Source organism: Somniosus microcephalus, chromosome 28, assembly GCF_052327205.1.
Source record: "Somniosus microcephalus isolate GS21.2 chromosome 28, FLI_Smic_1.0, whole genome shotgun sequence".
Classification (NCBI taxonomy): domain Eukaryota; kingdom Metazoa; phylum Chordata; class Chondrichthyes; order Squaliformes; family Somniosidae; genus Somniosus; species Somniosus microcephalus.
The window spans coordinates 29,799,590-29,821,922 of NC_141014.1; the positions used below are offsets into that span (position 1 = coordinate 29,799,590).

Here is a 22,333-nt window from a genome sequence, read left to right on the forward strand (position 1 = left end):
GTCCCTTGTGAAATGTGCGGTTCCAATTTTTTCCTCTACAGTTGGTGTCCTGTTGAACCTTGAAATGTGCAATTTCTGAGAACTAATTCCTGTTAGATTTTGTCAAATAATTCCACATATTCCCCCTCCCGCGCCAAAAGATTTCCTACTTCTGCACTCTCCCACGTTGGAGGAAAATCCTGACCTGTGACCCAGGAGCTGTCATGTTCCTCGGCGTATTTGATGTTCTGTCTAGAGTTGTCCATGTGTGGCCCTCAGTTCCGTCCATCCATCTCAGTTAATTGTCAATCGCTGCCTTTTGCTGTCTGTCCTTATCTTCGCATCTTCTCCAGCATAACCATCTGTTCCTCATGTTTATCTAGCTTCCTCTTGAATGCTTTTCAACTCAACTACCCCATAATGGGAATGGTAGCACTGTGGTTATGTTACTGGACTAGTTAATCCAGAGACTTGCACTAGATCTGGAGACCCGAGTTCACTAATCCCACCATGGCAGCTGGGGAATTTAAATTTAGTTAATTAAATTTAAAAAAATCTCAATAGTGAGTTCTACATTCTAACCACTCTCTGGGAGAACCAGTGGATGTGGTGTTTTTGGACTTTCAGAAGGCTTTCGATAAGGTCCCGCATAAGAGATTAGCGTGCAAAGTTAAAGCACACGGGATTGGGGGTAAGGTACTGACTTGGATAGAGAACTGGTTGGCAGACAGGAAGCACAGAGTTGGAATAAACGGCTCTTTTTCCGAATGGCAGGCAGTGACTAGTGGGGTACCGCAGGAATCGGTGCTAGGACCCCAGCTATTCACAATATATATTAATGATCTAGACGAGGGAACTCGATGTAATATCTCCAAGTTTGCAGATGACACAAAGCTGGGTGGGCATGTGTGTTGTGAGGAGGATGCAGAGAAACTCCGGTATGATTTGGACAGGTTGGGCGATTGGGCAGATGCATGGCAGATGCAGTATAATGTGGATAAATGCGAGGTTATCCACTTCGGTGGCAAAAACAGGAAGACAGCTTATTATCTGAACGGCAATAGATTGGGAAAAGGGGAAGTGCAACGAGACCTGGGTGTCCTTGTGCACCAGTCGCTGAAGGTAAGCATGCAGGTGCAGCAGGCGGTTAAGAAGGCAAATAGTATGTTGGCCTTCATAGCGAGAGGATTCGAGTACAGGAGCAAGGATGTCTTGCTGCAGTTGTACAGAGCCTTGGTGAGACCACACCTTGAGCAGTTTTGGTCACCTTATCTGAGGAAGGATGTTCTTGCCATGGAGAGAGTGCAGTGAAGATTCACCAGACTGATACCTGGGATGGCAGGAATGACGTATGAGGAGAGATTGGGTCGATTAGGCTTATATTCACTAGAGTTTAGAAGAATGAGAGGGGATCTCATTGAAACTTATAAAATTCTAACAGGACTAGACAGACTAGATGCAGGAAGAATGTTCCTGATGGCGGGGGAGTCCAGAACCAGCGGTCACAGGCTAAGGATAAGGGGTAAGCCATTTAGGACTGAGATGAGGAGGAATTTCTTCACCCAGAGAGTGGTGAACCTGTGGAATTCTCTACCACAGAAGGCAGTTGAGGCGAATTCATTAAATATATTCAAGAAGGAGTTAGATATATTTCTTAAGACTAAAGGGATCAAGGGATATGGGGAGAAAGCAGGGACAGGGTACTGAATTTGGATGATCAGCCATGATCTTATTAAATGGCGGAACAGGCTCGAGGGGCCGAATGGCCTACTCCTGCTCCTATCTTCTATGGGTAAAGAAATTTCTCCTGAATTCCTTATTGGATTTATTAATGACTATCTTATATTTATGGCCACAACCTCTGCCCCTATTATTTTTTTTTCTCTCTCTCACATGGCAGCTGTCGATCATTCTGCCATCACCATTTACACTTCATCTAGAGCCATCTTTTGTTTCTTAACTTGTCCCAATACCATCTCCTTTTGCCTTGCACCATCATCCCTTTTGACGCTTAGGGGTTGATTTTCAGTGTGCCGTGAGGCGGGCTTTTAGGCGGGCGGGGGGCTAAAATCCCGAATTCGGGGGTCCCGACACCATCTCGCCCAAAACCCACCTCCACGTAAGTTTCAAAGGAGGCGGGTACCCGCCCCGCACTGGGACCTGCCGACCCAAGGCGGGAAGGGATTAGTGCCAATTAACTGCCTGTTAACAGGTAGTTAACAGGCAGTTTTTAGCCTAATCCCTATTTTGAGGGGTGTCGTGTGGGATTCCCGACGGCTCCAAACCACGCCAGGTTAGAGGAGGCGGGCCGTCGGGTTGAAGGACTTGGAGGGGTCGCGATGTCGGTGTTCAGGTGAGTGATGGGTGCATCAGTGCAGAGGTAAGTGTGTTTGGTGTGTCTAAAGTGTGTAAAGAAGTTTTACTTACCTGTACTTGCCTTTTCAGCCTTCCTTCCTCTAGGTTTCGGGAGTCCATCATCTTACCGGCACAGAAAGCAGAATGGCTGCGATCTGTCAAAAGTGACAGCCTGCAGCTTTCTGTGCCGGTGAGATTTCTAACTGAGTCTGTGTAGAAGGACTCCGGTTAGAAGTCAGACTGTCAGTGTTTGACAGCTTCAAACAGCTGTGAAACACTGATATTTCATCTGTCAACACGTCTTGACAGATGAAATTTCAGTCTGTGACGTCACCTGTTGCCGGGTGGCCCTTAATTGGCCTGCTGAGCCCGCTGGGCGGGCGCAACACGGTCAATCAAGTGAAAATCGCGTGGATTGGCCGCATCTCGATGGAGGCGGGACTACAACCCGAAAGTTGTAGTCCTGCCTCCTTCCCGACTTCTGAATGAAAATCCAGCCCTTAATCTCTCCTGCCTTCCAGCCTATCACAGACCTTCCCTTTTGTTCTTTCCTCCCCTCCCCCCCTTTCCCTGCTCCTACACTTGCTTAAAAACCTGTTCCATCTCCAGCTTTTTCCAGTTCTGACGAAGGGTCATCGACCTGAAACGTTGACTCTGTTTCTCTCTCCGCAGATGCTGCCCTGGCCTGCTGAGTATTTCCAGCATTTTCTGTTTTTATTTTATATTTATGGCCCCTAGTTTTGAACTCCCCCCACCCCACTAGTGGAAACATCTTCTCTACACCTACCCTGTCAAAATATCTCTATCAGGTGACTCCTGTGCCTTCTCATTTCTAGAGAAAAGAGCCCCAGCCTGTTCAGTCTTTCCAGATAGGTATAACCTCAGTTCTGGTATCATCTTTGTAAAATCAGGCAGGAAGGGGGACATGCCCTTTAAGGGAGCCCACCTGGATGAACCATCCCTTTAAGTTTATGAAATGCAAATATTTAAGCTCTGAAAATGTCTCCTCACTAAACTCTGCCTGTGTTGATTCAGGATTGGAGTCGGGATTCTGCACCCTTCCAAGATGGTCCCGGTTGGATAAGCCAAAGGAGAATCCGGCCCCGGCAGATTTGGAAAAGCCAACGGACAATTTGGACCTTATGGACTTTGAGCTGCCCCGCACGGACTCCTTGCTGTCCTTCAGCCTGGACTTGGGGCCCTCTCTGATGAGCGAGGTGCTGGCGGTCATGAGCTCCGAGAGGCAGTTGGCAAAGGAGACCACTTGCAGCCCGGGAAACGCCTCGCGGCCGGTGAGATTTAATCTGGAGGGCTCTTTCGACCAGGCGGACTTAAAAGGACGAAGCGGCACCACTTACCAAAATGGCCATCAGGCGTCTCCGGGAGAGGTGACCCAGACAGGAGTTGCGAGGAATTTTAGTGGGGAGCCTTCATTCATTGAGTTAAAGAGACCGTACCAGCAGAGGGGTGGGCTGGACCTGCACCCGAGCAAGGATGTAGACGGTTTGAGAGAGACGCAGACCTTTACAACAGAGAGACATGTTCTGCGGCACCACGGTGGGTCTATAAGCTACCCGGATTCGAGCGCCAAGAGAGGCGGCGGCGGCGCTGGCGAATATCGGAGCAGCTCCCAGCAGCCGCTCCCCCCCAGAGAGACAACCAGCGGTCAAGCCGGCGACCTGCCAACGGAAAACGCGTCCCTCGTCCAGCGCATCCTCAGCCGCCATTTTGTCGCCGCCCCGCCGCAGGAGTCGCGTCAAATGGCGGGAGCCGCCGGCGACGAGGTGAACCGTGGGAGCTGGAGAGCACAGTCGGGGCAACGGGCCCCAGCTGATGGTGAGGATGGCGAGGAGGCAGACTTCCAGCAGACAGGTGAGGGGCGCGATGTGGGCTACAGGGAGAGGCGGCAGTCTGCGGCAGAAGAAACGGGCTTCAACCCACTGAAGACCGAGGCCTTCGCCTTTGCGGATGAAGATGAAGAAATCCGAGTCTAATCTCTCGGCCGCCGAGACTTCCAGTTAGCCACTAATTATTAATGGAACCTCTTAAAGGGACATCACATAGACATGGGTTTTTTGTTGTTGCCTTTATACATAATACAGTGAAGCCACTTTAAGATCAATTTTCAAATTGCAAGGAGAAGAGAAACTGGTGTCCCTCAGTGGGTAGGTGCACCGCCTGACAGAATGGGAAGGTTCCTGCTTTGATTCCTGGTCAGTGCTGATTTAGGAGGCCACAGTGTTAAAGGTCGGTCTCAGTGCCTCGGGGCTGGGAAGGGTGGGTAAAACAGCCAGGGATTGCTCTCAGTGACACCCTCCTGGATGATGCAGCTTCGTTGATGTCGAGGGAGGGTGGGCAGGGTTGATTGCGATGTCCTACGCCCCATGGTTGCACAGCCTGCCACAACGCTCAACATTTCTTCTTAGGCAGTCCCTCGGAACCGAGGATGACTTGCTTCCACATTAAAAATGGGTTCTCAGGTGACTGATGAGTCCAATGCGGGACCTACAGTCTCTGTCACAGGTGGGGTAGACGGTGGTTGAAGGGGCGGGTGGGTGGGGTGCTTGGGTTGACGTGCGCTCCTTGCGCTGCCTGCGCTTGGCTTCCGCTTGCTCCCGGCGAAGAGACTCGGTGTTCGGCGCCTTCCTGGATGCTTCTCCTCCATTTTGTGCGGTCTTGGGCCAGGGATTCCCAGGTGTCAGTGGGGATGTTACACTTTTTCAAGGAGGCTTTAAGGCATCTAGACTCACGTGGCCACTCGTCGATGTTGCCAGAGGGCAGCTGGTGGAAGTGCGACATGTCAGGTTTTCTGGGGAGGAGAAGAGAGAATAAAATTAGCATAATTGAACTGACCCATCAGCCAAATAGAAAAGAACAATGTGCCTTGAACACATAGGGGGAAAAATTCAGTATCGCCCCATTTGGGGCGCCGTTATCGGCCGTGCGCTAAGTTTAGCGCCTGGCGCTAATTATCGCCTCCGATGGCAAACTTGGCTTTTATCGCCCCTGGAGGTGATTGGAGCGCTAAATCAGGCGCTTCACACCTCTCTTAAGGCGCAAAGGCCGAGGAGCGAGGCGCTACCTCAGAGTGCTGGTGAAGCAAGAAAGGGCAAATCAAAATAAATCTGTAAAGTGCTGCTCAGTACCCAAAACTCCTTCACACAGCGTTGAATCTCTCCAGAAGTCTCTCTCTCTCTCAGAATGCGTGGTGCAAAAATGTCACCGACAAAAAAAAGGCAGGAAGCGGTCACCTTTAAATAGCGCTCCCCCAGTCCCTTTCTGACTGCAAAACGCTCCCCTCAACCTGTCGTTGCTAGCGGCAGGCGGTAAGGCACGGGGCGGCACTCAATATCTGGTCCGGGGTGCTACCGGGGGCGTTGCGCAGTCGACTGACGTCACGATCTGCCAGCGCAGGAGATCGTGGCGGTAGTGTTTAGCGCCGCCGCAAAATGTCTAGTTAATTTCGCGAGTGGTGCAAACATCGCCGCGCCCGGGCGCTAGTTGCTTTGCGCCCCATTAGCGCCCTCTTAAGGCGCTAACGGGAGGCGCAAACAACTGAACTTTTCCCCGATAGACCCTTGCGTAAGTCTCTTCCTTGGTGTGTTCTGTACAGTGCGACAGTCCAACACATGCTCAATCAGCTACACATTCCAACCAGCTACATTCCATTGCTCCATTGTGCTGGATGCAGCCTGGCTGGCCAATGTGCTAATGTTACCCTAGGTTGGGACATAAGAAAATGACGGGAAGGAAAAGACCTGGTGGTCGTTCAACCCGGTCCCACACTTGTGATGGCCAGAGCTTCATGATTAGACACTTCCCACCCCCCACACAGCCATGCGATCTCCTGGGCCAAAACTGAGGTGGGAGTAATGGGGGCAGGAACATCGGTAAGCCGAAGAATGAGGGGTACAGTCCATGGAAAGTAAATAAATTCAAATTTAGAATTCCCATCCACTACCCTTTGTGTGAAGAAGTGCTTCCTGGCATTAACCCTGAATGGCCTAAGCTCTAATCTTAAGGTTACCACCCCCTTTCCCCACCCCCCCCCACCCTCACCAGAGGACTCTAGATCACTCCTTAACCTTCTATACTCGAGAGAATACAAGCCCAGTCTATGCAAACTGTCCTCATAATGTGACCCTTTAAGCCCCAGTATCATTCTGCTGAATGTTCTGTGTCGCCGTGAAGGAGGGCTGCAACTTTGGCGCCCGCGCTGTGTCTTGCAATGTCAGCGCTGATTCCATTCTTTATCTTGTGCCCACGTGCGATTACCTGTGGCGTTGCTCGCTGTAAGTTGATGATATAAGCTTTTTTCAAGACAGCAATGGAGTTTGAACTAAAACTTACTCCATAGAGCCATCCAGTGGCCAAAGCTGGCAACCACAGCGTGACAGTTGACATAGCAAAATTGAATGGGAAATGTTGGCAGCAAGACGTGATCAAAAATCAGGACGTAGGAAGCAAGGTTTGTGGATAGGAAGTTTTTTTTTGAGTTTGAATGTCATTCTCAAATGATTGTGATTGAAAGGAAGGTTCTGATAACTCCGCAGGACTCCTCCTAACAGCTACACAGTAAATTGTCTCCCCTGGGTCTTGTAACTTTTTATGTCAATGATCCATGTAGCCTGATAACCCCAGACCGTGTGCACTGTACAGCAGCACTGACAGTCTGCCAGCCATCTCCCATCTACAAACTAAGATCCCTATCACCGCTGTGTCTGTATCTGTAATTCTTTGCGCCTGTCTCTATTCCTATATCTGTGTGCAATTTTTGAACTGCGTGTCTGACCATGTCTGAATGTTTCTCTCTCTGTTTTTTCTCTTTCCCTCTCTCTCTCTCTCTCTCTCTCTCTCTCTTTCTCTCTCTCTCTCTCTCCCCTCTGCACTCCTATCTCCCCTCTTTCACTCTCTCTCCCTTCCCCACCCATTCACTAACCCCATCTCTCTCTCCCTCTCCCACTGTCCCTCTATCCCTGTTGCTGTTGCGCTTTCTCTCTCTCTCTCTCTCTCTCTCTCTCTCTCTTCCTCTCTCTCTCTCTCTCTCTCTCTCTCTCTCTCTCTCTCCCCCCCCTGAATCCCCCTCTCTCTCTCTCTCTCTCTCTCTCTTCCCCTCTCTCTCTCTCTCCCCCCCTGAATCCCCCTCTCTCTCGCTCTCCTTCCCTCTTCCTTCTCTCTTTCTCCCTCTCCCTCCCCTTCTCTCCCTCTTCCCTTCTTCCGCTCTCCCCTCTCCTCCTCTGCCTTCTCTCTCTCTCTCTCTCTCCTTTTCTTCCCTTCTCTCCCTCTCTCTTCCCTTCTCTCCTTCTCTCTCCTTCTCCCCCCCTCTTCTCCCCCCTCTTCTCTCCCCCCCCTCTTCTCTCCCCCCCTCTTCTCTCCCCCCCTCTTCTCTCCCCCCCTCTTCTCTCCCCCCCTCTTCTCTCCCCCCCTCTTCTCTCCCCCCCTCTTCTCTCCCCCCCTCTTCTCTCCCCCCCCTCTTCTCTCCCCCCCTCTTCTCTCCCCCCCTCTTCTCTCCCCCCTCTTCTCTCCCCCCTCTTCTCTCCCCCCCTCTTCTCTCCCCCCTCTTCTCTCCCCCCCTCTTCTCTCCCCCCCTCTTCTCTCCCCCCCTCTTCTCTCCCCCCCTCTTCTCTCCCCCCCTCTTCTCTCCCCCCCTCTTCTCTCCCCCCCTCTTCTCTCCCCCTCTCCTCCACCCCTCTGTCTCCCTCTCTCCTTCCTCCGCCCCCTCTCTCCCCATTCCCCTCTGCCTCTAACCCCATGGGTGCCCAGTGGCTCCGCCCAAGTCGACCCTCTCAGTCCATCCTCTGTAGGCAGGTGTCTCCCACATGGTGACTATCGGCCTTTTGCCCGCAGGCTTTACGCAGTCGCCCGCATTGAGCAAGAATTCCCTTTTATCTGCTTTCCTGTATCGCTGCCAAGAACACTTTTTACTGCAGCAACGGTGTGATTTTATCACCAAGTCTCGATCTACACTTGAAAGAGAAGCGCCCTCTCGGACAGTGAGGTGGATCCAGACACTTACCCCACATCACTCCCTCCTTCACAAGCATCATTTTTTTTTAATGCAAAAACACTTGAACGGGGACAAGGAAAAAAAATCTGAAGTAAAAACAGAAAATACTTCAAAGGGAGCAAACAGGTCCATCAGCGTCTGAAAGGTAAGAGCGATATGTCGGGTTCTGGCCCACTGTCCCGCTTGAACTATTGACCTGTCTTCTCTTTACAGAGGCTGACGGGCCTGCTCTCTATTTCTAGAACTTTGGGAATGACGTGCTTTTAATGGTCAGATCCCAGTATCTCAAATGCATTAGAAACATAGAAAAATAGGAGAAGGAGTCGGCCATTCGGCCCTTCGAGCCTGCTCCGCCATTCAATATGATCATGGCTGATCCTCTATCTCAATACCATATTCCTGCTCTCTCCCCATACCCCTTGATGCCTTTTGTGTCTAGAAATCTATCTATCTCCTTCTTAAATATATTAAGTGGCTTGGCCTCCACAGCCTTCTGTGGTAGAGAATTCCACAGGTTCACCACCCTCTGAGTGAAGAAATTTCTCCTCATCTCAGTCCTAAATGTCTTACCCCGTATCCTGAGACTGACCCCTCGTTCTAGACCACCCCCCCCCCCGCCAGCCAGGGGAAACATCCTCCCTGCATCCAGTCTGTCTAGCCCTGTCAGAATTTTATACGTTTCAATGAAATCCCCTCTCATTCTTCTAAACTCTAGTGAATACAGGCCTAGTCGACCCAATCTCTCCTCATACGACAGTCCTGCCATCCCAGGAAACAGTCTGGTGAACCTTCGTTGCACTCCCTCTATGGCAAGTATATCCTTTCTTAGGTAAGGAAACCAAAACTGCAGACATCCTTGCTCCTGATCTCAAATACTCTTGAAGTAAAAGCCTTTCAAGCAGCACACTTAAAATGTATCTGTGGCACAAAGAAAATTGATGCTTTTAGCATCATTCAGGACAGAAGGAGGCCATTCGGCCCGTCGTGCCTGTCTTTGAAAGAGCCATCCAATTAATCCCATTCCCCTGCTCTTCCCTTCCTACGTTACAACACTTCAAAAAAGCACTTCTCCCACTGTAAAGCGCTTTGGGACATCTGGTGCTCTTTCTTTCGCAGCCCTGTAAAGTTTTTCCCCTTCAAGTATTTATCCAATTCCCTTTTGAAAGTTACCATTGAATCTGCTTCCACCGCCCTTTCAGGCAGCGCATTCCAGATCACAACAACTGGCTGTGTAAAAAAACATTCTCCTCACGTCACCTCTGGTCTTAATATCTCCTGATGTGGCTCGCTGTCAAATGTCTGATTAACGCTCCTGTGAAGCGCCTTTACTACATTAAAGGCGCTATATAAATACAACTTCTTGTTGTTGTTCATACACTCAGGATCTATGATCCAAACCGTAGCTGATTTTTGTCCGGCCCTCAGGATGCGGATCGCCCTGGCAAGACAGTTCTTGCGACTGATAGTTTGCTTTCCTTTGTCCTGAGCAGTACAGGAAACTTTCGATTTACCGGCACCTAAATAACCGGAAATCTTGGTTAACCGGCAAAATTCAGGAGTAGGTTCAGGTAAGTTTTACTTCATATTGTACTTGCCTTCCTCGATCTGTTGCTGTGCAAAGGTGTGGCTGCAGCTGTTGCTAAGCTACAGAGACGCTTGGAACTTGTGGCCATTGTTCTGCACACAGGGTTTGTTGCTTTATACGGAGCTGTCAGCTCCGTATCTTTTACTATAGCTCTCGGTTATCCGGAATTTTTGATGAACCGGCACCACGTTGGTGCCGGATTTAAAAAAAAGTTTCCTATACTGAGCTACCATCTTGAGGAACAGCAGTTGATTTTTTACAACTGACCCTCACACAGGCCGGACCCGGTCAGCGGGCGAGAGCCTTTTTTTCTTTTTAATCTGCCGCTGGACCACGAATGACCAGATTTATTGAAACTCAATTTCACAAGTTACCCTGGTGGGATTTGAACTCGCGCCCTCTGGGCCAGTACCAGAACCACTAAGAAAGAAAGACTTGCATTTATATAGCACCCAATCTTTCCTTTGATTTTTTTTTTGCGGGGGGGTGGTGGGGGGTTGGTACTCGAAATACTGCGCCTGCGCGGTTTTTCCCATTTAGAAGCTGGTCAGCTGACTGCGCGGGAGGTCCAGAGCGCCACACGGCCGCACAGCTTAAGGAGAACGTTGATAGCCCCTTTCACCACGTCATGATATTCCAGTGAAGTAATTTTCAAGTGAAGTCGCTGTTGTAATGTGCAAAACGCGGCAGCCAGTTTGCGCACAGCAAGGTCCCACAAACAATTTTTTTTATTCGCTTACGGGATGTGGGCGTCACTGGCAAGGCCCAGCATTTATTGCCCATCCCTAAGTTGCCCCTTGAGAAGGTGGTGGTGAGCCGCCTTCTTGAACCGCTGCAGTCCGTGTGGTGAAGGTACTCCCACAGTGCTGTTAGGGAGGGAGTTCCAGGATTTTGACCCAGCGACGATGAAGGGTCGGCCGATTATATTTCTAAGTCAGGATGGTGTGTGACTTGGAGGGGAACTTGCAGGTGGTGGTGTTCCCATGCGCCTGCTGCCTTTGTCCTTCTAGGTGGTAGAGGCCGCGGGTTTGGGAGGTGCTGCCGAAGAAGCCTTGGCGAGTTGCTGCAGTGCATCTTGTAGATGGTACACACTGCAGCCACGGTGCACCGGTGGTGGAGGGAGTGAATGGTTAAGGTGGTGGATGGGGTGCCAATCAAGCGGGCTGCTTTGTCCTGGATGGTGTCGAGCTTCTTGAGTGTTGTTGGAGCTGCACTCATCCAGGCAAGTGGAGAGTATTCCATCACACTCCTTACTTGTGCCTTGTAGATGGTGGACAGGCTTTGGAGAGTCAAGAGGTGAGACACTCGCCACAGAATACCCAGCCTCTGACCTGCTCTTGTTGCCACAGTATTTATGTGGCTGGTCCAGTTAAGTTTCTGGTCAATGGTGACCCCCAGGATGTTGATGGTGGGGGATTCGGCAATGGTAATGCCGTTGAATGTCAAGGGGAGGTGGTTAGACGCTCGCTTGTTGGAGATAATCATTGCCTGGCACTTGTGTGATAATGACCAGATAATTTGTTTTTTAGTGATGTTGGTTGAGGGATAAATATTGGCCAGGACAGAAAATAGTGGCCGCGGGATCTTTGACGTCCACCTGAGAGAGCAGACGGGGCCTCGGCTTAACATCTCATCCACAAGACGACACCTCCGGCAGTGCAGCACTCAGCACTGCAGTGGGAGTGTCAGCGTGGATTATGTGCTCAAGTCTCTGGTCACTACACCTTTAGACCCCGCTGATCTCTGCATTCCAGTTGTTTTCATTGTAAAAATCCAGGTCGAGTGGTTGTTAGCACTTTAAAGCTCTTCTCAAGTTTTGCATCCACATCAATAGGAGAGACAATAAACCATTTCAAATCAAGCATTTGAAACACAGGGCAAGGGCCTGACTGCTGCTGTGTGCTACCATCTGCTGGCAGAAAGGCAGAATTGCAGCATATTTTGAATAATTGAATGCTTGGTTTGGAAAGTGCCAGACAGACCGTGACCGATCGCTATTTTAAGACAAGGCGTGACCCTGAGAATTCTTGTGGAATCGCATCAGTGCGAAACAGGGAACATTGATTTAACTGCATGTCGCAGAAGATACCATAGTTGGTGTGCAATTCGTCCCCTTTTATGTTTGGAAGTTCCTAGACTCCAACAATACCCTGCTTGGGAGTTGTGTCAGATTCTGATCTATCCGTGTAAAAAGGATCTTTGTTACAGAAACACCTCAGAACACCGTCCGCTGGATGTAAAAGCAGTGAAGACATAGCTTGTCTCAGTCACCATGAGGTGCGGAAGAGAGAGGAGAGAGGCACTATTTAATTTACTTGTAAAGAATTCACAAAAGGAAAGGTCCCTGGGTTATTTTTCATTCCCCTCTTTAAAGGGGAATGAAAACTATGTCCCTATGCCCCACTCCAGAGACTTCAGCACACAATCCAGGCTGACAGCCCAGCGAAGCACTGAGGGAGAGCTGCACTGTCGGAGGTGCCGTCTTTAAAAACAAGTCTTTAAACCGAGGCCCGCTCAATTGGGTGTAAAAGTTTCCACGGCATTATTCGCTGGAATAGCTGGATGAGTGCATGAGGGAAGGAGGAATAGCGGGATATGCTGAAAGGCTGAGATGAGGCAGATGGAATGGGAGGAGGCTCGTGTGGAGAATAAACACCTTCACGGACTAGTTGGGCCGAATGGCCTGTTTCTGTGCTATCTACAGGAAACTTGTTTTTATCCGGGACCGGCGTGGTGCCGGCTTATCAAAAAGTCCGGATTACAGAGTGGTATAGTAAAAGGTACAAGAGCCCCGTACACAGCAACAAATCCAGGCTTCCCTGTTGCTTAGCAACAGGTGCAGGAACCCCGGTTACACGGCCACAGATCCAGGAACGGCCACTAATATGAAGTAAAACTTACCTGAACCTACTCCTGAATTTTGCCGGTTAACCGAGATTTCCAGTTATTTAGGTGCCGGTAAATCCAGAGTTTCCTGTATTCTATGTAATTCGCTGTCCTGGCCAATATTTACCTCTCAGCCCACATCGCTAAATCGGAATATCTGATCATTTCTCTCATTGCTGTTTGTGGGATCTTGCTGTGCGCAAATTGGCTGCCGCGTTTCCTTCGTTACAGCAGCGACTGCAATTCAAAAAGTACTTCATTGGACGTCCTGAGGTTGTGAAAGGCGCTATATAAATGCAAGTTCTTTCTTATATACTACACGGTAGCTCTCGTCTCTGGGTTAGAAGGCTGTGGGTTCGAGTTTATTCCCGAACTTGGCCCCACAATCTAGGCCGAGACTTCAGTGCAGCAGTGGGAGAGTGCTGCCCTGTCGGAGGTGCCGTCTTTTAGCTGAGATAGCCGAGGCCCCGTGTTGGCAGCTTAGGTGGATATTACAGATTTCACACCGCAGCGAGTTCTCCCGGGGGGCCTGGGCAATTCATTTCATTGCTGGGATCGCACGGTGTGCAAAAAAGACTGCCACATATCTGAAACACGTTGAGATGTTTCCTGAGCTATAATAAGGTGCTATGCAGATGTGTTTTTAATATTTATAGGAAAGTAACTCTATACAGATCTAGGAGAAGGGAGACAGAAACAGAGCAAGCAGGGTTCGTGCATCCTCCATGAGGCTGTAATCATAAGAACTAGGAGCAGGAGTCGGCCATTCGGCCCTTCGAGCCTGCTCCGCCATTCAACGAGATCATGGCTGATCTTCTGCCTCAACTCCATTCACCGGCCCTATCGCCATATCCCTTGATGCCCTTACTAGTCAGAAATCTATCGACTTCAGTTTTAAATATACCCAATGACTGAGCCTCCGCAGCCCTCTGGGGTAGAGAATTCCAAAGATTCACCACCCTCTGTGTGAAGAAATTTCTTCTCATCTCAGTCCTGAATGGCCTTACCCTTTATCCTGAGGCTGTGGACCCTGGTTCTAGATTCCCCAGCCAGGGGAAACATTCTCCCAGCATCCACCCTACCAAGCCCTGTAATAATTTTGTGTGCTTCAATGAGATCCCCTCTCATTCTTCTGAATTCAAGAGAATACAGGCCTAGTTTACTCAATCTCTTCTCATACGACACTCCCGCCATCCCAGGAATCAATCTCGTGAACCTTCGTTGCACTCCCTCTATGGCAAGTATATCCTTCCTTAGGTAAGGAGACCAATTGTACACAGTACTCCAGGTATGGTCTCACCAAGGCCCTATATAATTGGAGTAAGACTTCTTTACTCCTGTACTGAAATCCTCATGTAATGAAGGCCAGCATACCATTTGCCTTCCTAATGGCTTGCTGCACCTGCACATTCACTTTCAGTGACTCATGTACAAGGACACCTTCAGGGATCAGAAACTTTCAATGACAGGGACCTCTTGACTGGGGCACAGCAATCTCACCCAGGCTCAGCTATTGTATCTGTCAATCAGCACAGGAGCAGATTAGTTTTGTGACTTTACTTTCCTTAGTCTTCTTTCACTCTTTTGAACAAAGAGTTGAACAAAGAACTACACTTCAAAAGTACTTCATTGGCTGTAAAGCACTCTTGGGCCATCCTGAGGTCGTGAAAGGCGCCATATAAATGCAAGTCTTTCTGAAAAAACACTTGGTAGCTCTCGTCTCTGGGTTAGAAGGTTGTGGCTTCGAGTTTATTCCCGAACTTGGCCACATAATCTAGGCCGAGGCTTCAGTGCAGTACTGGGAGAGTGCTGCCCTGTCGGAGGTGCCGTCTTTTAGATGAGCTAGCAAAACAATAGATGAGATCAGGAGAAAATATGTGGGCGCCAAAATGAAGCATTCAAAAGACAATAGGAGAGATTGCTGATTTGCCAGGGTCTATGGGGTAGCAGAGTGAGTAAGAGACAACTTAAAATGATCGGTGGGGAACTGGGTGGGCCACTGGGTTTAGACATTGGCCATTCACCTCTGGGCCCTTAGCTTCAAATCCAACCCATGATTGGCGGGATGAATAGCTCCTCTGTCTGCCAGGCTCCGGCCCGTTTCTAGTGGGCATGGGTCTCCTGCACAAAACTGCTCCTAGTTTGGCATTCATTGGCACAGAGCTAAGGATAATCAATGCAGTCGGTAGAACAAGTGTAGGTGCTCTTTTGAGGTTGGAGGAGCGAGGCAGATTGTTGGGGCAGAGTCGAGGGGGCTTTACTCTCCGTCCAGCTGTGCTGTACCTGACCTGGAAGTGCTTGAAGTTGACCCTGGGTACCTGGTTCCACTTCCTCCAGCATTGACATCCCTCATCTTGATGAACACAAAAGAAGATTAATGCAGGTGCTAAAGATTGATGGAGCTGGATGGTTGGTAAGAGTAATAACGACACAGAAGGAGGCCATTCGGCCCATCGAGTCCGTGCCGGCTCTCTGTAGCGCAATCCAGTCAGTCCCATTCCCCCGCTCTATCCCCGTAGCCCTGCAAGTTTATTTCCCTCAAGTGCCTATCCAGTCTCCCCTTGAAAACATTGAGTGTCTCCGCCTCCACCACTTCCGTCGGCAGCGAGTTCCAGGTCCTCACCACTCGCTGCGTAAAAAAGTTTTTCCTCACGTACCCCCCTGTATCTCTTGCCCAAAACCATCAATCTGTGACCCCTAGTCCTTGTACCATCAACTAGTGGGAACAGCCTTTCCCTGTCTAGCCTATCCAAACTCATCATAATCTTGTACACCTCTATCAAATCACACCCTCCTTTGCTCAAGAGTTGAAGAACCATTTCCCAGTCCGATTACGTTCTTAAGCCACATTCTTGAGTAGGGGAGGGGAGATAAATCCTCTGCTCATGAACAAAACCGATGGAACCCCTGCAAAATATTTGTACTTGAACCAAGGTAAGGGAACATGGTGTGGATTCCTGTGGGACATGGGAACATGGATGTTGGACCCAGCTCAAGATCCAGACATCCAGCGTATGTTTTTCCACACATGGGCCTTTGGGCATCATTGCCACATTCAGCTTCCTCACTCCACCACCACCCCCCCCCCCCCCCCCGCTGGTCAACGTACCCAGCCCAGAGCGTTGGGAAACCTCAGGGAATGCTCCTAAAGATCTCCCTCCATCGCTGGGCTGAGCATCGACGTTGGGCGCATGGAGTTTCTTCAGTAGATGTAGTTTTAAATCCAAAGAGTGGCTGAGGGCCTAAGCCAGATGGTCTTGTGATGCAGCGTACACTAAAATGCGTTTGCTCGCCCTTGTAACAGGGCATGGGACACCGAGGAGTCTCTATAAGGTCAAAGGATTTTCCAACGCAAGCATGTTCGTTTGTATTGTATTTTATTGTCATTTTAAGGCCCCCTCCTCCCTGCTGTCTTCCACCGCAACGATTCCTCCATCAGACAAGGGTAAAGGGTTTAAATCCCAACCTCAACTGAAGTGGCCTGAGCCATGGGTGTGTCCATGACTGACTTCCCCCACCCCATTCCCGTTCCAGGATTACCTGACAGAAGTCAGGTAAACCCCATTGTTCTCTCAGGATTTGGAATTGCCCCCGTTGCGGAGCTACTCCAATTTGTTTTAGTTTGGATCAATTTGGGCTTCGACGGGTTGCCGTTATATAACCCCCTTTTGCCTGGAAGGCGTCTCGAGGGGCTTCAGGGCAAGGGAATTAGAAATAGGTGAAAGTGATGGGCGCTAAGTCATAGGACAGAGATTAGGCGGGGCGACCAAAAGCTTGCTTGAAAGCTGGGTTTTGAGAAGGGATGGGACTCGTTGGTTAGTTCTACCGTGCGCAGTTTCCGGTGTTTAGAGAGACACGCTGCGGCTCAAAGAGCATTTTCATTCAGACTGAATTCATGGACGAGCCAAGAGTGACCAACTTAAACTCCAGCAAAAAGGGCACCCAATTTGGTTTGTAGATGGCCTATATGCTGTGGTAAAATAAAACATCTTTGGTCAATTTTTTTTTCTTCAATGTTTTGACATTTTGCCAATAGGCCATGGAATTCACAACACCTCTGAGCAGAAGCTAAGCTGCTGTGGGCCTCACACCCCCTGAACAAAAATGGAATATCCCACCACCCTACAGATCTCCATTTAGTGACCCACGTGAGCGCCAACCAAACCCAACTCGTGGGGGGTGGGGGTGGTGGCTGCAGAATCGGTCTACTTTTGAGACTGGGAATCAACTCTTGATCCTCTGATTGGAAGGCAAGGCAAATACTTTACGTTAGAGAGCACCGGTGAGGGAGGGGCAGCTCGCATTCCTTGTAAGTTCTTTCGATAGCTCCATTTAGACGACGTTTCGTTTTTGCCTTATACTAGAATCTGAGAAACACTACAAACTGCCATAAATAGCATTTCATCTTGCAGCCTTGTTTGTTCCTTAATTGTGTATATTATATTTCTTACCGTGTGTCTGATATATATTATATATATATATATTAATGACCGGTCTGATTGGTGTGATGTTGACCATAGGATTATTGTCATGTGGTTACTAGCCAATATTCTGTAAAAGAATCAATCAATTTAAAATACAAATCTATATTTAAATCTTTTACCTTGTGCACTTATTACTCATTATCAATAATAAAGCTTTTATTCTTTCTTTTCTGCGTGTTCGTTGTTTCTCATTTTGGGGCACGAAAGGTTTCAACTTAGACAACGCCATAGCAACCATATTAACCCTTAATTCCTGATTATTAAATTTCCTGATACGTTATGTGACGTAATAAAACTCACTACACACTTGGTTTGAGTATAAAGCAAGGCTTTAATCAACTTGTTTCTGAACATGGAGGTCTAGTTGTATTTCACTAGTTCCTTGTCTTTACAAAATGCAAAATGTCCCTGGAAAGCTGGGGCCAACGCCTGAGTATTTATACTCCTTGGACGGCGCCACCAGCTGGCCGTCCAGTGTTAATTCATAGGTAGTTTCTCGATGATGAGATTTATGACACTATGGGGGAGAAATTCAGTTGGCTGCGCCACCCGTTAGCGCCTTAGGGCGCTAAGTGGGTCGCAAGCCACTGGCCACGCCTCCCACTAAATTCAGCGGGACGCTAGTGGTGGCGCTAGCCATTAGCACTGCGCCGCTACCGATGACGTCATCGGTGTGCGCAGCGCCCCACTGACGCCCCGGCCGCGATATTTGGAAGCACCCCCTGATTTACCGCCGGACGCTATGTGCGACCGGTTCAGGGGGGCGTACCTGCGGCGGTGGAGGCACAAATTAAAGGAGAGGTGCGGGGCGGCCATTTTTGTCGCTGACTCCTGCCAGCACCTCTCTGCGCTCCCTCCCCCCCTGCCCCGCCCGCAGAGTGCCGGCTGCGTTCCAAGAGCCCGGCACTTCTCCTCGGTGCCGGGCTCTTTTGCCAGCACTTGCGATCCTCGGGGGCCAGCTGGGCCCCAGATCGCGCTGCACAAGGCCCCTCCCCTTTAAGTAGGGGAGGAAGGCCTCCAGTAGCGCCGCGCTTCCCTTTGGGGCGCTACCACTGAATTTCCAGCGGGCGGCCGCAAGTGCTTCCGGGGCGCTACTTTTAGCGCCCTGGCGAGGCTGGCACCCCAAACAGGGCGATACTGAATTTCTAGGCCTATGTATTTGCTATAGCTCTCTCTGATATCCTACCTCACCGTAACACTACATCCTCATAACAACTTGTACTTATATAACACCATAAATGTAGCAAGATGTCCCAGGGTGGCTGACAGGGGAATGGACACTCAGCCCGAAGACTTGGCCAAAGAGATGGGTTTCTCGATTTTTTTTTTTTTTTTAAAGAGGCGGAGAGTTTTCAGGGGAGGAGCGTCAGAGAGTGGGGTTAAAATAGCTGAAGACTTTGTCACCAATAATGCAGTGAGGGAAGGGGAGATTGCTAAGGTAGAGGTGAGGGGGGAATGATTTGAAGATGGTGATTTTAAATGCAACGCGTTGGAGGTCGATAGCCAGTGTAGGTCAGTGCGAACATGGGTGATAGGTGAGCGGGACTTGATGTGGGACAGGATGAATTTTGGGCACGTTGGATTTTGGGGAGGTTGAAGTTCAATGAGGTGAGTATTGGAGAAATTGAGTTCCAAGGTGATGGAAGCGTCAGAGAAGGGTTTTGGTGCTGTTCAGGCTGAGCTAAAGGCAGAGGCAGGTGATGTTGAGGAGGTGGAAGGGGGCTTGGTGATGGACACAGCGGGCTTAAAAGCTGAACTCTTGATTGAATAGGACACTGTGGGTGCACACAGTCTGGTTCAACCTGAGTGAGGAGCAGGAGGAGCATTGACTCGAGAGGGCAAGGGAGCAGATTTTATGGCGAGGCCCGAAAACAATGGCAAAGGTCTCCCTGTTGTGGATTCTCCTTACCCTCCAGGACTATCTTGGAGTAGTCGAAGGATTTGGGTCTGGAGAGGGAGGTATGGAAATTCCAGACATGGTTGAGCCACTTCTGAGAGTGATGGCAAGACCCATAGTGCAGCTGATATACCCCTCACCTCACTGTAACACTCTGATATACCCCTCACCTCACTGTAACACTCTGATATACCCCACACCCCTCACTGTAACACTCTGACATACCCCACACCTCACTGTAACACTCTGATATAAACCACACCCCTCACTGTAACACTGATATACCCCACACCCCTCACTGTAACACTCTCTGATATACCCCACACCCCTCACTGTAACACTCTGATATAAACCACACCCCTCACTGTAACACTGATATACCCACACCCCTCAATGTAACACCCTGATATACCCCACACCCCTCACTGTAACTCTGATATACCCCACACCCCTCACTGTAAGACTCTGATATACCCCACACCCCTCACTGTAAGACTCTGATATACCCCACACCCCTCACTGTAACACTCTGATATACCCCACACCCCTCACTGTAAGACTCTGATATACCCCACACCCCTCACTGTAACACTCTGATATACCCCGCACCCCTAACTATAACACTCTGATATACCCCACACCCCTCACTGTAAGACTCTGATATACCCCACACCCCTCACTGTAACACTCTGATATACCCCGCACCCCTAACTATAACACTCTGATATACCCCACACCCCTCACTGTAAAACTCTGATATACCCCACACCCCTCACTGTAACACTCTGATATACCCCACACCCCTCACTGTAGCACTCTGATATACCCCACACCACTCATTGTAACACTCTGATATACCCCACACCCCTCACTGTAACACTCTGATATACCCCACACCACTCATTGTAACACTCTGATATACCCCACACCCCTCACTGTAACACTCTGATATACCCCACACCACTCATTGTAACACTCTGATATACCCCACACCCCTCACTGTAACACTCTGATATACCCCACACCACTCATTGTAACACTCTGATATATCCCACACCCCTCACTGTTAACACTCTGATATTCCCCACACCCCTCACTGTAACACACTGATATACCCCACACCCCTCACTGTAAGACTCTGATATTCCCCACACCGCTCACTGTAACACACTGATATACCCCACACCCCTCACTGTTAACACTCTGATATTCCCCACACCGCTCACTGTAACACACTGATATACCCCACTCCCCTCACTGTAACACTCTGATATACCCCACACCCCTCACTGTAACACTCTGATATACCCCACTCCCCTCACTGTAACACTCTGATATACCCCACACCCCTCACTGTAACACTCTGATATACCCCACACCCCTCACTGTAAGACTCTGATATACCCCACTCCCCTCACTGTAACACTCTGATATACCCCACACCCCTCACTGTAACACTCTGATATACCCCACACCCCTCACTGTAACACTCTGATATACCCCACACCCCTCACTGTAAGACTCTGATATACCCCACACCCCTCACTGTAAGACTCTGATATACCCCACACCCCTCACTGTAACACTCTGATATACCCCACACCCCTCACTGTAACACTCTGATATACCCCACACCCCTCAGTGTAATACTCTGATATACCCCACACCCCTCACTGTAACACTCTGATATACCCCACACCCCTCAGTGTAATACTCTGATATACCCCACACCCCTCACTGTAACACTCTGATATACCCCACACCACTCACTGTAACACTCTGATATACCCCACATCCCCCACTGTAACACTCTGATATACCCCACACCCCTCACTGTAACACTCTGATATACCCCACACCCCTCACTGTAAGACTCTGATATACCCCACACCCCTCACTGTAACACTCTGATATACCCCACACCCCTCACTGTAACACACTGATATACCCCACACCCCTCACTGTAACACTCTGATATACCCCACACCCCTCACTGTAAGACTCTGATATACTCCACACCCCTCACTGTAAGACTCTGATATACTCCACACCTCTCACTGTTAACACTCTGATATACCCCACACCCCTCACTGTAACACTCTGATATACCCCACACCGCTCACTGTAAGACTCTGATATACTCCACACCTCTCACTGTTAACACTCTGATATACCCCACACCCCTCACTGTAACACTCTGATATACCCCACACCCCTCACTGTAACACTCTGATATACCCCACACCCCTCACTGTAACACTCTGATATACCCCACACCCCTCACTGTAACACACTGATATACCCCACACCCCTCACTGTAACACTCTGATATACCCCACACCCCTCACTGTAACACTCTGATATACCCCACACCCCTCACTGTAACACTCTGCTATACCCCACACCCCTCACTGTAACACTCTGATATACCCCACACCCCTCACTGTAACACTCTGATATACCCCACACCCCTCACTGTAACACACTGATATACCCCACACCCCTCACTGTAACACTCTGATATACCCCACACCCCTCACTGTAACACTCTGATATACCCCACACCCCTCACTGTAACACTCTGATATACCCCACACCCCTCACTGTAACACTCTGATATACCCCACACCCCTCACTGTAACACTCTGATATACCCCACACCCCTCACTGTAACACTCTGATATACTCCACACCTCTCACTGTAAGACTCTGATATACCCCACACCCCTCACTGTAACACTCTGATATACCCCACACCCCTCACTGTAACACTCTGATATACCCCACACCCCTCACTGTAACACTCTGATATTCCCCACACCGCTCACTGTAACACACTGATATACCCCACACCCCTCACTGTAACACACTGATATACCCCACACCCCTCACTGTAACACTCTGATATACCCCACACCCCTCACTGTAACACACTGATATACCCCACACCCCTCACTGTAACACTCTGATATACCCCACACCCCGCACTGTAACACTGATATACCCCACACCCCTCACTGTAACACTCTGATATACCCCACACCCCTCACTGTAACACTCTGATATACCCCACACCCCTCACTGTAAGACTCTGATATACCCCACACCCCTCACTGTAACACTCTGATATACCCCACACC

At 49.6% G+C, this 22,333-nt stretch overlaps 1 protein-coding gene across 2 annotated transcripts in view; it reads left to right on the forward strand.

The window, feature by feature from the left end:
- Nucleotides 1-22,333, forward strand: part of LOC147099484 (uncharacterized) — a 77,173-nt gene that overhangs the window by 33,092 nt on the left and 21,748 nt on the right. The window contains exon 3 of one of the 2 annotated variants that reach the window (XM_085969661.1): nucleotides 3,370-4,206. In XM_085969661.1, coding sequence (XP_085825787.1) covers nucleotides 3,370-4,206 — 837 coding nt within the window. Of the gene's footprint in view, nucleotides 1-3,369; nucleotides 7,682-22,333 lie in introns of those variants that run through there. The other variant, XM_085969664.1, reaches the window with a different exon arrangement.